This window comes from Aquarana catesbeiana, linkage group LG04 (assembly GCF_042186555.1).
Source record: "Aquarana catesbeiana isolate 2022-GZ linkage group LG04, ASM4218655v1, whole genome shotgun sequence".
Lineage (NCBI taxonomy): Eukaryota > Metazoa > Chordata > Amphibia > Anura > Ranidae > Aquarana > Aquarana catesbeiana.
Genome location: NC_133327.1, coordinates 407524574 through 407539944, shown reverse-complemented (window position 1 = coordinate 407539944; position 15371 = coordinate 407524574). Strand labels below are relative to the sequence as shown.

At 37.8% G+C, this 15371-nt stretch overlaps 1 protein-coding gene across 7 annotated transcripts in view; it reads right to left on the bottom strand.

Annotated features, from left to right (window-relative positions):
* LAMA2 (laminin subunit alpha 2) overlaps positions 1 to 15371 on the bottom strand; it is a 1513089-nt gene that overhangs the window by 156686 nt on the left and 1341032 nt on the right. For all 7 annotated transcript variants that reach the window (XM_073627245.1, XM_073627247.1, XM_073627249.1 and 4 more), the window contains 2 exons: positions 8053 to 8169; positions 6467 to 6649 (listed from right to left, as the gene is read on the bottom strand). In XM_073627245.1, the coding sequence (XP_073483346.1) occupies positions 6467 to 6649; positions 8053 to 8169 (300 nt within the window). The remainder of the gene's footprint in view (positions 1 to 6466; positions 6650 to 8052; positions 8170 to 15371) is intronic.

Below are 15371 nucleotides of genomic sequence, written 5' to 3'. Positions count from 1 at the left end.
TTGAAATGGAATGTTTTTGTTTTTATGTGTTTAAATTTAATAAAAATAATTGAAAAGAAAATGTTCCACGAAAAAAAAAAAAAGATGTATTAGAGTAAAACAAAGTATACGAATTATAAAATAAATGGTGCCAGAGAAATGATAATGCAATTAACAAAGACCTTCATGACAGGATTACCAGGTATTTTAAAATGAAAACGGCAGATTTTTTTTTTTTAAAATATCTTTATAAACTACAATAACAAGTTAAAGCATATATAGGGTTTCATTCATTGTGATTTCATAAATTTGAATTCATTATTTTTTTCATTACTAAAGTTAATGTAACTCCAAACACTAAAATATCAGATAAGCTTTAAAGAGTATGTTACTCCAACATTTAATAGTCCTGACATGTGTACTTGTGTTAAAAAGTATCCTGTTCTCTTTGTATTGCCTCTCTTGTGTGAAATACCTAGTGATGCTGACAGTCCTCCTGCTTTTATATATTAAACTGACCACACTAGGCACGAGAGCATATCCATCCCAGGTCAGTTTTCTGGCTGTGTACGAACACAGCCTGCCTGTCCTCCAATGATCAGACTTCTGCTGACACGACCATGCACCCCCCCCCCTTCCTGCACAGCTGTTCACTGGGAAAATGAGAAAATCTCTATGCTGTTGCTTCTCCATCCCCAAATCTTTAAGCTGCTTATGCAGCTATAAATATCGATATGTGTCTTAAGACTTTGTGTGTTCCTATCTGGAGAAGGGCGTGATCTTGCTAGTCTATGAAACTGCCATTATGGAATACTTCAAATTTTTTTTGTATGTTTTTTGTTTTGTTTGAATCAATTTTATGTGCAGCAATCCTTTGAACTTTTTTCTATCTACAGTGCCTTAAAAAAGTATTTATACCCACTGAAATTGTCCACACTTTTTCATGTTACAACCAAAAATGTAAATGTATTTTATTTGATTTTATGTGATAGACCAACACAAAGTGGCACATAATTGTGAAGTGGTAGGAAAATGATAAATGGTTTTCAGATTTTTTTTTTACAAATAAATATCTGAAAAGTGTAAGGGCAAATTGAGTCAATACTTTGTAGAACCACCTTTCGCTGCAAATACAGCTGCGTCTTTTTGGGGATGTCTCTACCAGCTTTGCACATCTAGAGAGTGACATTTTTGCTCATTCTTCTTTGTAAAATAGCTCAAGCTCTGTCAGACTGGATGGGGAGCGTCTGCGAACAGCAATTTTCTTGCCTTTGATTCTCAATTGGATTTAGGTCTGGACATTAACTGGACCATTCTAACACATGAATATGCTTTGATCTAAACCATTCCATTGTAGCTCTGGCTGTATGTTTAGGGTTGTTGTCCTGCTGGAAGGAAAACCTCTGTCTCAGTCTCAAGTCTTTTGCAGACTCTTCGAAGATTGCCATGTATTGACTCCATCCATCTTCCCATCAACTTTGACAAGATTTCCTGTCCCTGCTGAAGAAAAGCATCCCCACAACATGATTCTGCCACCACCCTGTTTTACGGTGGGGTTGGTGTGTTCAGGGCAATGTGCAGTGTTAGTTTTCTGCCACACATAGTGTTTTGCTTTTAGGCCAAAAAGTAACATTTTGTCTCATCTGACCAGAGTACCTTCTTCCACATGTTTGTTGTGTCCCCCTCATGGCTTCTCGCAAACTGTAAAGGGGACTTCTTTTGGGTTTCTGTCAAAATGGCTTTCTTCTTGCCACTCTTCCATAAAGGCCAGATTTGTGGAGTGCACAACTAATAGTTGTCCTGTGTACAGATTTTCTCACCCGAGCTGTGGATCGCTGCAGCTCCTCCAGAGTTACCATGGGCCTCTTGGCTGCTTCTCTGATTAATGCTCACCTTGCCTGCTCAGTCAGTTTAGGTGGATTGCCATGTCTTGGTAGGTTTGCAGTAGTGTCATACTCTTTCCTTTTCAGATAATGGATTGAACAGTGCTCTGTGAGATGTTCAAAGCTTGGGATATTTTTTTTTATAACCTAACCCTACTTTAAACGTCTCCACAACTTTATCCCTGACCTATCTGGTGTGTTTCTTTGCCTTCATGATGCTGTTTGTTCACTAAGGTTGTCTAACACACCTCTGAGGGCTTCACGGAATAGTTGAGATTAAATTACACACAGGTGGATTCTATTTACGAATTAGGTGACTTCTGAAGGCAATTAGTTCCAGTAGATTTTAATTCGGGGTATCAAAGCAAAGAGGGCTGAATACAAATGCACGCCACACTTTTCAGATATTTATTTGTAGAAAAAAAAACATTTATCATTTTCCTTCCACTTCTCAATTATGTACCACTTTGTGTTGGTCTATCACATAAAATTCCAATAAAATACATTTACGCTTTTGGTTGTAACATGACAAAATGTGGAAAATTTCAAGGGGTGTGAGTACATCTTCAAGGCACTGTTTGGCCTGTGGGATGGTCTGATTGTGTTACATTGAGAGATTACCTAAGTGCTGCTCACCTCACCTGTTTTGGCCATATATATATATATACTGTATACACATACATATTACATACACACACAAATGTAATGTTTTGCCTCTCAGGGTTGATTTACAAGGTAAGGGTTTGCATACACTTTAACATATCAGTGATATAGTTTGGTAGTTTGTAAACTGTAATTTGTAAATAAGTAATTTGGAATACTTTTCATTCTCCAGTTTTTTTAATAGAACAATAGCAGGTACCGCTACTATTAGGGTCCTTGTTCAGGATCTTTCTGTTATTGGATGATAACGCTTTGTCACTGTTTTCCAGTTGTGTTTCTGTAATGTTACCTGTCACACTGGCTTCTGTGGACATTTCAATACCCGCTATGCAAACATGTTCAACTGTTATTATCATCATCAGGAAACCCACCCTGAGAAATGCCATGTAGCCTTAGCAAGAGTGCATGCCTATAGACAGGAAGATGCTACAAAAGATCAACAGCACTTAGATGCAACATAGACTAAAAAAAGATAAAAACAAGTATTATAGTAAAAAAAAAAAATGGCAATTGTCTATGATTTCTAGAACTTGAGCAAACTAAATTGATTCAGGTAAGATTTATATTTATTTTCTTGTCAGCACAAAGTTCATAATTAGTTGTTCACTGTTTTGAGATAAGGCTTATTAAAATAATTAGTGAACTATGAATTGTTTCATTTGCTTTTGGCTTTCCCTAACTGATCCAAGCAGCTGAAACGTTTATGTTGCTGAGCTGACAAAAGTAAGAATTCAATTGCACTAAGCAACATACAGTTTTTTTTTTATTAAAGCGGGGTTCCACCCAAATTTTACAACAATATCTGTATGTATTCTCTTCCTTGCCTAGATGCTGACATGCCGTTTAAAAAAATTAAAATCGCCGTAATTACCTTTTATTTTTCTATTCTTCTTTGCACTTCCTGGTTCTCCTCCCGTGGGAGTAGGCGTGTTTCTAGCCTCTCCCAGACTCCTGGGAGCTAGTCTCAGGCTTCCCAGGATGCCACTGAGCATGTGCGGGAATGAGCAGTGAATGCTGGGAGCACAGCATTCACCACATCCAGGAAATAAATGCTTGTGGGCTTCAAATGCCCACAATGAAGATGGAAACCGCCTGCAGTGAATAATATAAGTTATTCTTTCCGACGAAATCTGACACAGGCGGATATATTACACATAATATGTGAGTATGTAATGCTGAGAAGAAAAGTTTGTGAATGAACTCAAAAAAAAAAAAAACGATAGATAGGTGGACCCCCGCTTTAAGATGTCTGTTTAGGTAAAAAAAAAAAAAGTTGGAAATTTGTGAGAACACAAAAAAAAATCCTCTGACTTTTAGCACAAAAAAGAAATTTAACCCCTGAACCCCTTTCATGGTGGGCAAGTTTTCAATTTGTGTGGGATAATTAGCGAAGAGGATTTTAAAAAGTATTCATTTTTAATGGTAATTCAAGGTCACAGAACAGTTTAAACATTTTCAGATTCCTAAAATAATTGAACTTAAAAATAAAAAGAATACTGAATTATTCATTTTTTGCTTAATATGTATTTTATATTAGAATTTGTCTGTATGATAATATAGTAAGAATATTTCTATCTATATAAGGACAAATTTAAACTCTCTTTTTCATATGTTAATATCAAGTTTGAGCTAGAATGAATGACTGCATTCGATTTAAGAAACCATAAAATCAAAAAAAGATATGATACAGCTTCATCCAACAGGCAAATGGTGACACGCCTATCCAATTTGCAGATTTATTACCCATCTAAAGTATATGTAATTCAAAAAAAAAGAAAAATGTTTTGGATAGAGATGAGGGTCCTGTCCGTTTTTGGGGATTGTTTTTTTTTTTACACATATATATCTGTGTGCAATTTGGGATATATCCCTTCACTACTTCTCTTGCAAATACAACAGGATCTCCACTCAAAGATTTCTACTCTGTTGCTATTCTGGTGGTAACTCAAAATTTTGGATTTCACTCTGCATTCAGTCCCACTGACAATGGCCACCAGGGAAATTAGAGAGGCTGATTCTCAAAGAGCACTAAAAATCGAACAAAAGTGCTAACCTTTTTCCAATGTATCCAAAACTTGATACAGTTTTACAGTTTTTTTTTCCAGTAAAGCCTCCAACCTGCATTCGATTACTATGTCAGAAAAAATATGTTAATCATACTGACTGACTCCTAATCATCAGTTCGGACCTGAACTGTCGGTGACAATTAGGATTTAAAGGCTAAGTTCGCCTTTCTTTTTTTTTAATTCCAGTTCCCTTATGTACCAACAAAGCATTAATGTACTTATTTTTCAAAAATAAAACAGCTTTCCATTCATTCTACACTGGCTTACCTGACTCTCTTCATAGCTGTTTAAAGACACTGCTCCATTACTTCTGCCTTACTTCCTGGTCAGAGCTTAGATTACGACACAGGAAGGAGTTGACCAGCTGAGGGTGGATGATGCAGGGTGTGTGCTAATGAGATCAGTTGGTCAACTCCTTCCTGTGTCATGACCTAAGGTCTGACCAAGTGGTAAAGCAGAAGTAATCGAGCAGTGCGTTTAAACAGCTATGAAGAGAGGGAGGTAAGCCTGTGTAGAATTAATGGAAAGCTGTTTTATTCTTGCAAAATAAGTACATTCATGCTATATCGGTGCATAGGGCAGCTGGAAATTAGAAAAAAAAAAAAAAGTGAACTTAGCCTTTAAAGCTTCCAGGTGCACTCAGTGCTGAGTGGTGGCTCTCAAAGGAGAAGACCACACATTTTTGGGGGTGTTAAATATGCTTATGGTGCAGCAAATCCTTTTTTACATCTAATTAGAAGTAGAAATACTAGAAAAAAATACTAGCGAACTAAGAAATTCTGGTATAAAGTGAAATATAAGGTACCAGAAGACCCCATGGTATGATATTCTGTTCCATCTGAAACTACACTTACAGCACTTGTACATTTGAGGGAATTTGTCATGTTTTTACAACTTGAACAAGGAATTAGAAGCTTAAACCTTTTACTGTTTTGTAAGAAAAAGCCATTAGGCAGATTGTGTTTGTTTTCATAATGGACTTTGCCATTTTATAAAGTATTCCAATTTTTTTCTAAAACATGTTTTACATCACCCTAAACCAGCTTCTTCTGTTATTATGACTGAAAACAAGAAGGGAAATCAACCTTTCTCTAGGCTGAGTCATTTCTTTGTTACATATTCCTGTTTTCCAATTACAGACTTCATATAGACTATAGAATGGTTTAATAGGAAATAGAGTAAGGTGCAGCAAGAGAGTGTGAACATGTTTATTCCTCTCATTTTTTTACATTGATCCAGTAAGTGTTAAGATGGTGATCTTTATTGTATAGTTCCAATGGGAATGTACAAAGCACTGTAACTTATAGCAATCAGTCACCCTTTATTTTAATGACTGCTGTAAAAAATAAAAGGTCAATTCGCTTTTAAGTGCCTGCACATGTGTAGTGCTTCTAACTAAAGTATAGATTTCAGTAAGTTTAAGAGAGATTTTTTGGGCATAACAAGAATTGTGTTTGTCTGTAAAATTAAACTGAAAGTTGAATTCATAGTTTAACACTGGTGATGATTAAACCAAGCACGTTTTGGTTCACTGGACATTCCCATGCCATTCCTATTCAAACTCATTGGAGTCTATGGGAGCTGAATCTTGTCATTTATTTTCTGTCCTTTTGTAAGGCCATTTCACAGGCTTTTGTTAAAAAATGACATCTCTATCTGTCAGCGTTTTTTTTTTTTTTTACCTATTAGTAACTTAAATTTGTTGTTGAAGTAACTGTACAGTGGGGACGGGAAGGGAGTTCAAATAAATTTGAGTGGCCAGAAGATGTCCGGATTGCAGCCTTGCAAATCAGAATGTATTACAGTTTCTCCTCATTTTTTGAAACTTGATATGTAGCTGTACTTTAATACAAAAGTAAAATATTTAAGACTTACCATTTTCAACTGGATCTTTTACAACAGCATTGGTTTTAGCTATGTCTTCTTTCAATGCACTGTAGTTCTGTTTCAACCCCAGGAGATTCAGATTAAGATCTTTGATGCGTGCAAGAACATCGTTGGCAGTATCATTTGCTTGCTTGGCTTTGTCTTTTGCAGTCTGAATCTTCGCCATTGTATCTATTACAGACAAATGTGTGTCAAGTGAAGACAGAGAATGGATACAAGAAACTGTCTTCACAATTGAATGTTAACATTATCCTCCCTTGAATTGGAAATTTTTCATTTCATTACACATTACAGTGACATTTCCTCTGGTATTAAATGGCTGAATGTGGCTCTTAAGATTCTTCCCTAAAATCTGTATGGTAATAATGCAAAAATAAATGTATAATAATTATGAAACTAGGTCTACAATATGTAATATTGATTTTGAAGTGTTTGCTTGCTTTTATTCTTTATTTTTATTATCCTTTATTTTATTATAAAAATTCAGCCACAATGGATGCTAATAGTCATTACTAAGTATAAATATAAAGAGAGTAGTTTCATTAAAAAAATCTCTAATATTTAGCAGAAATTTTGATTTGCACCAGCAATATGGCAGTGAGAATCTGATAGGATGCCACCATCAGGCATGCAACTATGCCTGATGAGATGCTAAAACAAAACCATTGGTGATAGATATGATTTTTACCTAGAAATTGCATACAGCAATGGTGCAACTCCCAACATCACCAAATGTCCTAACACAATGTTCAGTATATACAAAAAACATTCAGCGACTGGACGTACTGCAATAGATGGCCAGAGGCAGTGGACATGCTACAAGTAATGGTTAAAGACTAAAGTATTGCTATAAACATGGCTGACAATTATTAAGGACATGCTGCAGTGGAATACATGACAAATGGTTAAAAAACCAGCTAGAGATCGCTGCCATTAATGTTCATTTGCAAGTCGACACCCATTCCAACCCCCTTAAGAAACGACTGCCATCACATTAGATAATTCTCTCAGCAAAAACCATTTTTACAACGCCTGAAAAGAATAAACAACAAAAAAGAGCAAAGAAAAAAAGACAGCATAAAAACTAAGAATGTGTAAACAAAATAAGCCAAATCACTTTGCTAGTAGAAACCAGTTTCATATATATTTTGCTTTACCTAGTTATGAAAAATTCTAGCTATTTGATGCTGGAGTATAGGGTCCCAACATAGGAACCAGTGAACTGCATGCTGCCCTTGTGCCTTGGGTTAGGCATCAGGAGCATAGAAACTTCCAAACTGTATGCACATTCACTTCATCACAATGTATTTGCCAAATGCTATGGCTGTCTGCATAATTCCAAACATGATCTGCTTTAGCTTTAGTTACGCCCTTGGCCACACAAACATTTTATTGCTGTTTCTATTTGTTATCCTGTTTCGGCAAACTATCGCAGCATGTTAATGCAAAATCAATTTGTATCTTGCACATTTTAGAGCAGTGTGTGATAAAGAAAGTGAAGGTTTCACCTAAGTAATTAAACACCATCTAAATTACAGCAACTTTAAGCCAGTAATACACAAATGCATATATACCATTAGGCATTGTGGATAGCTTTCCAAAAGTATTGTTCAATGCTCGGATCATATCCTGGTTTTTCTCATCCGCATTTTTCAATCTGTCCTTTACTTTTGCAAGGTCATTTTCATTCTCTACAAATAAATAAATATGTATAAATAAAAAGTTATCAAGAAATTATTTTACTCACAGTTGCAAGAATGAGCTTAAGGACCCTTTGAAATGACCAGGATGTCTAAACAAATGGCTAATGACATGAGATGTGATCTTTTTCTATAAGTTACAATAACAAACATCATTTTCTTAAAGTATACCCATCATAAAAAAACACATATGCTACTTTTTCTGGCCTCCTATTGAAAATGCGATATTTCTGTCTGTGTTTGGCTTCAGAACTTCTGAATCTTAGACCTAGTACAAGTATGCATCAAAAAGAGAAATCAGAGAAAGTTGGAATTCCTTGTTTCACTATGTACGCTAGGTCAGGGACTTGAAGCATTGAAACCAAACAATTAGCTTGACAGTCATTCGTGGTGGATACCTGTAGGCTAAAGAGGGTCATATACGTCTCAATTTTTTAATTCAGTCAGTGGGCTGAACAAAAAAAAACTGAATTGATCCTCCAATCAACACAATTGAGGTGGATGAGAGACTCCTCCCTACTGCACTATTGTATTGTGACAGCGGAGGGACTCCTTCCCTGTCAGAATACATAGATCAGTGTTGTATTCATTGGCTGCAGCCTCTAAGTGTTTTTGTTCAACAAGCCCCTATTTTAGTAAATATAAACTGCTAAATACTTTTTCTCGTTAGCAATATAATCTGTAGCAGCCTTTTGACTTTCATCAGTGTCTGGTTCAAGCTTGTGGGGGGAGTTTTCATTCTCCTCTGACTGTCCTATGAGGCTGCAGGACTCCTGGCCCTCTGTCCGGTCAGTGCTGATTGGCCCTGTGCTGATCACATACACCCTCCCAAGATAAAAAACCTCTCTAGCAGTACACACCAAACTGAACATGAGCAGAGTGACTCCAAAGGCTCTGTCTTATCAGGAGATGGTTTGGGGACTGTGTAAGAAGGGGAGGACCAGAGAAGGCAGGATTAAAGAACCTAAGGAACCTAAGGATTAACCCCTTAGGTTCCACAGTGAGTATAACAAGCATGCTTTACTACATATACAGACTGATTTTACTGTTGTGGGTTTAGTAACACAGTAAAGGCTATGCTCACCTTTTCAACAAGAATTTCACTTCCCATAATAAAGCCTTTTCTAATATATTTTCTATCTAAACCATCCCAATGTGCCATCTCTCATTTAACTTGTCAATGGCAGCTTTGAATCTACACCTCTCTGTTCAAAATGAAAAAAAAAAGCATTCTGAGCCTATCACTGCCTGTATCATTATGGGACCTTCCAGGAAACTTCATATCCCATCATGCACTGCCTTGCTGCATCACAGAATAGGGTGTGTTTACTACTCTGGACCACACCTCTTTCATTACTAAATTCCTTTTTTATTTCCACCCTCTTTCCTACTTCTTCCTTTAAGGTGGCCCTACACTGTACAATCTGATTGTACAATCTCCTTTAGATCTATCATCAGTTGTCTGTCTGATTTGATACAAATTGAAAAGACGGTTCAGGTCCTCCTCTTTCATAGCTTTGGTAAATTTAAAGCAAACGCTACAGAGATTGTACAACCAGATTGCATAGTGTGTGGCCAGCTTTATTCAAGTACATAGGAGGGAGTGGGTGGAGACACTCAGCTGTCATTGTTCTTCTGTAAACTCACTGATTTCACGTTTAGGCCCCATTCACACCTAGCATAGTGGGAGCGCACGTTTTTGGAGCATTTTTTTTCCACAACATGCATAGGGCAACCCATTGATTTCAATGGGTTGCCCTACACGTGACAAAGTAGCTCATGGGACATTTTGTCATGTTGCAGTTTATTGCACAATTTGCCACATTTGTTGTACGTTTCTCCCCATAGCAAAATGCCTGTTTGCTTCTGTGTATAGGGTGCCATTAATAATTATTGACACTGAAAGTACTAGTAGTTAATTTTAGGTGTATAGTGGAGGACATACAGTATTCCAGGGGTCCTCAAACTATGGCCCACAGGCCAGATAAGGCCCGCCAAGGTCATTTACCTGGCCCATCTGTTAGGGCTGGCCCTACCATGGATCTGCTCCTGTAAGCCTCCTCCGCCGCTGTCATCAGTGAACAGCAGAGAGCAGGAAGCAGCTTAGCTCAAGACGGAGGGCAGGAGGAGGAGCTGCCCAAAGTAACTTTTGAAGATAAACCACAGGTGATTGGTTGCTAGGACACAGGGCAACCAATCACCATCTTGCTAATATGGAAAGTCACTCTGCTGGCTCTCGCTCTAGGCCTCTGTCCAGAACTGTGCTGCCTTCTGCTCTTGGCTGGTAGGACACCACTATGGGAGGGAAAGGGGGCGGGGGCAGAGATCATTGTTATGAGGGAAAGGGGGCAGAGGACACCACTATGTGTGTGTGTGTGGGTGGGAGGTGATGTGAAGGGGGAAGAGGACAATGGTATGGGCAGGGCCACCCCCATAGCAGTGTCCTCTACCAACCTTCACATTACCTCCCACCCCACCCCAATCCCTGCACTGAGCCTAATGCACTCCTGATCCCTGCACTGTGAGCCTAACTCACTCCTGATCCCTGCATTCTGAGCCTAACGCACTCCTGATCCCTGCATTCTGGGCCTAACGCACTCCTGAACCCTGCATTCTGAGCCTAACACACGCCTGATCCCTGCGTTCTGAGCCTAACGCACTCCTGATCCTTGCATTCTGAGCCTAACGCACTCCTGATCCCTGCTTTCTGAGCCTAACTCAATCCTGATCCCTGTGAATGATCCCTACATTCTGAGCACAACATATTCCTGATCCCTGCATTCTGAGTGCTAGACTCCTGATCCCTGCATTCTGAGCCTAACTCACTCTTGATCCCTGCAAATGATCCCTACATTGAGCGCAACGCACTCCTGATCCCTGCATTCTGAGAGCAGTGCACTCCTGATCCCTGCATTCTGAGCGCAACATACTCCTTACCACTGCATTCTGAGCGCAACGCACTCCTGAACCCTGGGTTCTGAGTGAAACACATTACTGAACCCTGCATAATAAGATATGTGCAGTGTGCATAGGAATTCGTTCATATTTTTTCAAACTACAGTCTGGCCCTCCAACAGTCTGAGAGACAGTGAACTGGCCCCCTGTTTAAAAGGTTTGAGGACCCCTGCACTATACAATCTGATTGTACAATACCTGTACAATCTCTTTTAGATTTACTATAACACACCTATCTATCCAACCACTCTGTATTCAATCAGGCAGGCCCTTACACTACATAGTTGATGGTAGATTTAAAGGAGATTGTACAATCAGATTGTATAGTGTACGGTGAATTTTACAGACTTCCAGGGACACAGGTCTCCTGTTTTTAATAATACAGCTCTGCTCCACATAGGCTGTTATGTGTTCACTCAGCCACTTCTTCTGTACATTCTGCCAAATGAATGATCTATGAAAGAAGAAGGTAAGGTACAAAACAATTGATCAGCAGAGGAAGATGCTGACAGTGTATTGAAAGAGAACTGTTCTCACTGACAATGACTGCATGTAACTGCAGAGGGGTCGGCAGCAATCTCCTGGAGAGGGAGGGCAGGTACAAGGTGGGTGTTAATGAGGTCAGCTGCTGAAGTACTTCCTTCTAATGGTTTTAATTTCCTAAAGGTTGGATCCCAGGGAGTAATGGAGGAGTTTTCTATAGGAGACACTGGAGGCTAAGGTAAAACCTGCTCTAGCATATAGAGAAAGCTTTTTTTATTTTCTATACCAGAGGTATATTAATGGAATATTAGTACATATGGGAGCTGGAATTTTTTAAAAAACAAAAGCGAACTTGACCTTTAAAAAAAAAAAAACACATTGTAAGAAAAGGGTTTTTTTTTTCAGCCACCCATAACTAAAGCCAATAAACTTTTAATAAGTGCCTTTTATTTCACTCTGTTATATTTAATATGCTGTTTACTTCAAGAACACTAATATATGTCTTTGATACGTGAACAGATAATTTTACTAGCTAACAAACAGCACATCCACTGTAAAATGCTGAAGGTTGAAGGGCAGAAAGCAATTTTTGATACTAATTGAGAACTAAATTAAATTAGAAAAATAATGTAATAATAACCGGTTAGAGATGTGCTGGTTAAATTTGCTTTGAAATTGAAAAAGCGGTATTGATGGCTGCTGCTTGTAAACATAATACCTATTGCCATTATTATCATTCTTACAGGACATAATAGAACCAAAGTACTAAAGCATTGGATAAACATGTTTTGGGTCTGAAAAAATACATATCGCTCTGAAGAGATAACAAATTAGATATTTAATATAAGTAATAAATTAAATGGCTCTAAACAGATACTGGAGGGTTTGCTGATGCAATGAAATCCCTGCTCTGAGCAGGTTCACATTCATTGAAGGTAGTTCTTATGACAAACAAGCACAAATATTATGTTTTTTTAGTGTCTAATTTTGTTAAAAGTCGTCCTTTATAAGCATTTTTTTTAGTTTGCTATATTCCAAACAATAAAGGTTATCATTATAATCATCATAAAAAGAATGCCAAATTTAACAAAAGTATTAAAATATGTAAAGTTGTATGCTTAAACCCTTCAAAAATGTATGTACAGATATACATTTTATTTACAGATGCACTAAATAAAAACAAGGACATTTATCACAGAGGGCACATCCTATTTGCCTGTAAATCATTTCTGTGCATTGGTTTTGTGTACCTGGCCCCTTTACTCTGTAAATACTCCTGGTACCTAGTAGTCCAGTCTGGAATCCCCTTATCCTTTGCTTAGCACCATAGTTTTGGTATTATCAATTATGCATGCTATTTCTGGACCCCAATTACAAATGAAAGTTAATAGCATCCAAAAACCTTGGTTATCATTCAGAAAAATAAAAATAAAAATTGAGCTGTAGAATCTCCACCAGGAGCAAATTGTGTCAGCAAGTGGGTGTTTTTGTTTTGGGAGGTGGGCAGGCATTGACCATAGTGATTGACGACAGATCTACATCCCTAGACATGTATTTGATGATGGGACATGTTGAGGGCATGGGGCATGGTATGCCTCACTGACCCGGTTTTTAGGGGTAACCCTGCTTTTTTTCTATTTTTGGGTCCTCCATTAGTATCTATACCAAACCCTCATCTAGGACAAGGGTCTGGTATAGATGAAAATAATCCCAGGCCACTTTGTTTACAAACAGACCAAAGTAATTGGGCAATGTTATTTATAGGCAAAAAAAAAAAAAAAATACTACAAATACTGTTGCTGCTGACTTTTAATAAAAGAACACTTATCTGTCAAAGGGATCAAGCACTATCTTCACCCAGCCTGGTTATTCACCAGTCTTTGGGTCCCTGCCACTGATATATTTACTGAGGGAAGCTTGACCTGACTCCCCTCGGCTTCCCACTGCACATGAGCGAGCCACACTGCACTTTGCAAAGAAGGGGGTGCCTAGGTGGTCCAAACTTAAGTGGGAGCAGGTACCTGCCAAAATGTATCCGCTCCTCCAAAAAAAAAAAAAAAAGTGTGTCCAAAAGAGGTAAGGGGGGGGGGGGGGGGGTGGGAGGCAGAAAAGTGGAACTTCCCCTTTTAGGTAAAGTTCCACTTTAAAAGGTATTTTTCACTTTACTACATTGTATACATTGTACAGATGAGTCACTCATAAGCAGGTTTAGGACATCCCCCAAGCATGGTATTGAGGGGAATCTTGCATTCTTTTTAAAGAGCAGTATGGCCTTCAAAAAAAACAAAACAAAAAAACAAACATTTATACTCACCTAGGTCAATGCTTGATTTTAAAGATTTGGTTCCCCTTGACTTCAGTGGGATTCGGATTAACGTACCAACTTTTGTAAACCAAACTTATTGTTCAGCTTATTCCTAATGACTTTCTGAGTGTAGAAATGAAGAGCCTCCTAATGCCAACCCATATGTTTTGTGATTAAAACAAGGGAGAGAGGCACATGGTCCCTCGTACCCTGAAGTACCAGGTATGCCACTTTGCTTACATAGAAAAACAATGGAGGGAAGCAAATTAGGGTAAGTAAATAACATTAAACCCACACTCACAAAAATGTATAAAAGTCACTAACCATCCCAAAAGCATAAGAAAACATTTAAGTAAGTAGCTGTGGGGGCTTTGCATAAAGACATGGTCTCTAGTGATAAATAACTTGTTTTGCCAATCAGGCAAGTCAGAGAATGGCAAGTTTTTTGATTGTCCCCGAATGCTGTATATGAATGCAGGTGTGCCTGCTCTGCAGAGCACTATTAAAAACATGAATCATGGTTGCCTGTATTCCCAGATATCATGGACTTGCGTGCAAATAGTCAAATAAAAAAAAAAGTGAATTGGATATTTTCTCTATTTAATCATCACTAGTGTTCTTACACAGTGACACAGTTTCATATTATGAGGTGCCAGGTAATGGAAGCTGCCACTGCGCTGGTATAGTTGTAGACACCAAAGACTCATTCAATTAACATATTAAATAATATAATCTTCCACAGTGAAACCCTTATTTCAATGCACCTGTCTAGTGACTCTTTGAAAATCAATTGTTTGGGTGTGGAGTCTAGCCGCACTAAAATGACATTTACATATAAATTAAAAAAGCAAAAACTACCAGACTCCATCAGTAACATCCATCTTTTGCAAGATTAGTTTTTTTATGAGATGTATGTTTTCAGTTAACATGATTTTTGAATATTTGGGGATTGCTTGTTTTAAGTTTTTCATAGCTGCATTAAATTAAATAAGACCTGATCAAGAAGGATCTTTCTATCTTGAAAATTATGGTTATTTTTTTGCCTGAGGTTGCAAAATAAGTTAACTCTTAAAGAGACTCTGTTGCTAAAGTCTAAGTGCATAAAAAGGTACCCTGTCTCTTCAGAAACTTCCTTTGCTGGGACTGTATCTTCTGTTCCCCCACTGAGAGGGGAACAAAGATTCTTATACATTGTACAAATGCACCACTTCATATGTAGGTTTAGGGCATCCCTCAAGCAATTATGCTTTTTTAATGTTGCCCTTTAAGCATTATTAAAACAGATGCACCCGCCTGAACAGGATTTCTAAACAAAAATTGCATTGGTAAATGTCTCCCAGGGCAGTGCCCAGCTGTCCATGCCTCTTGTTTATCAATCCCTTTCTTTTTAGCCTTGCAAATAACCAGAATTGATTTTAAAGATTTAGCTTCAGTCTAATCTAAATGTAAC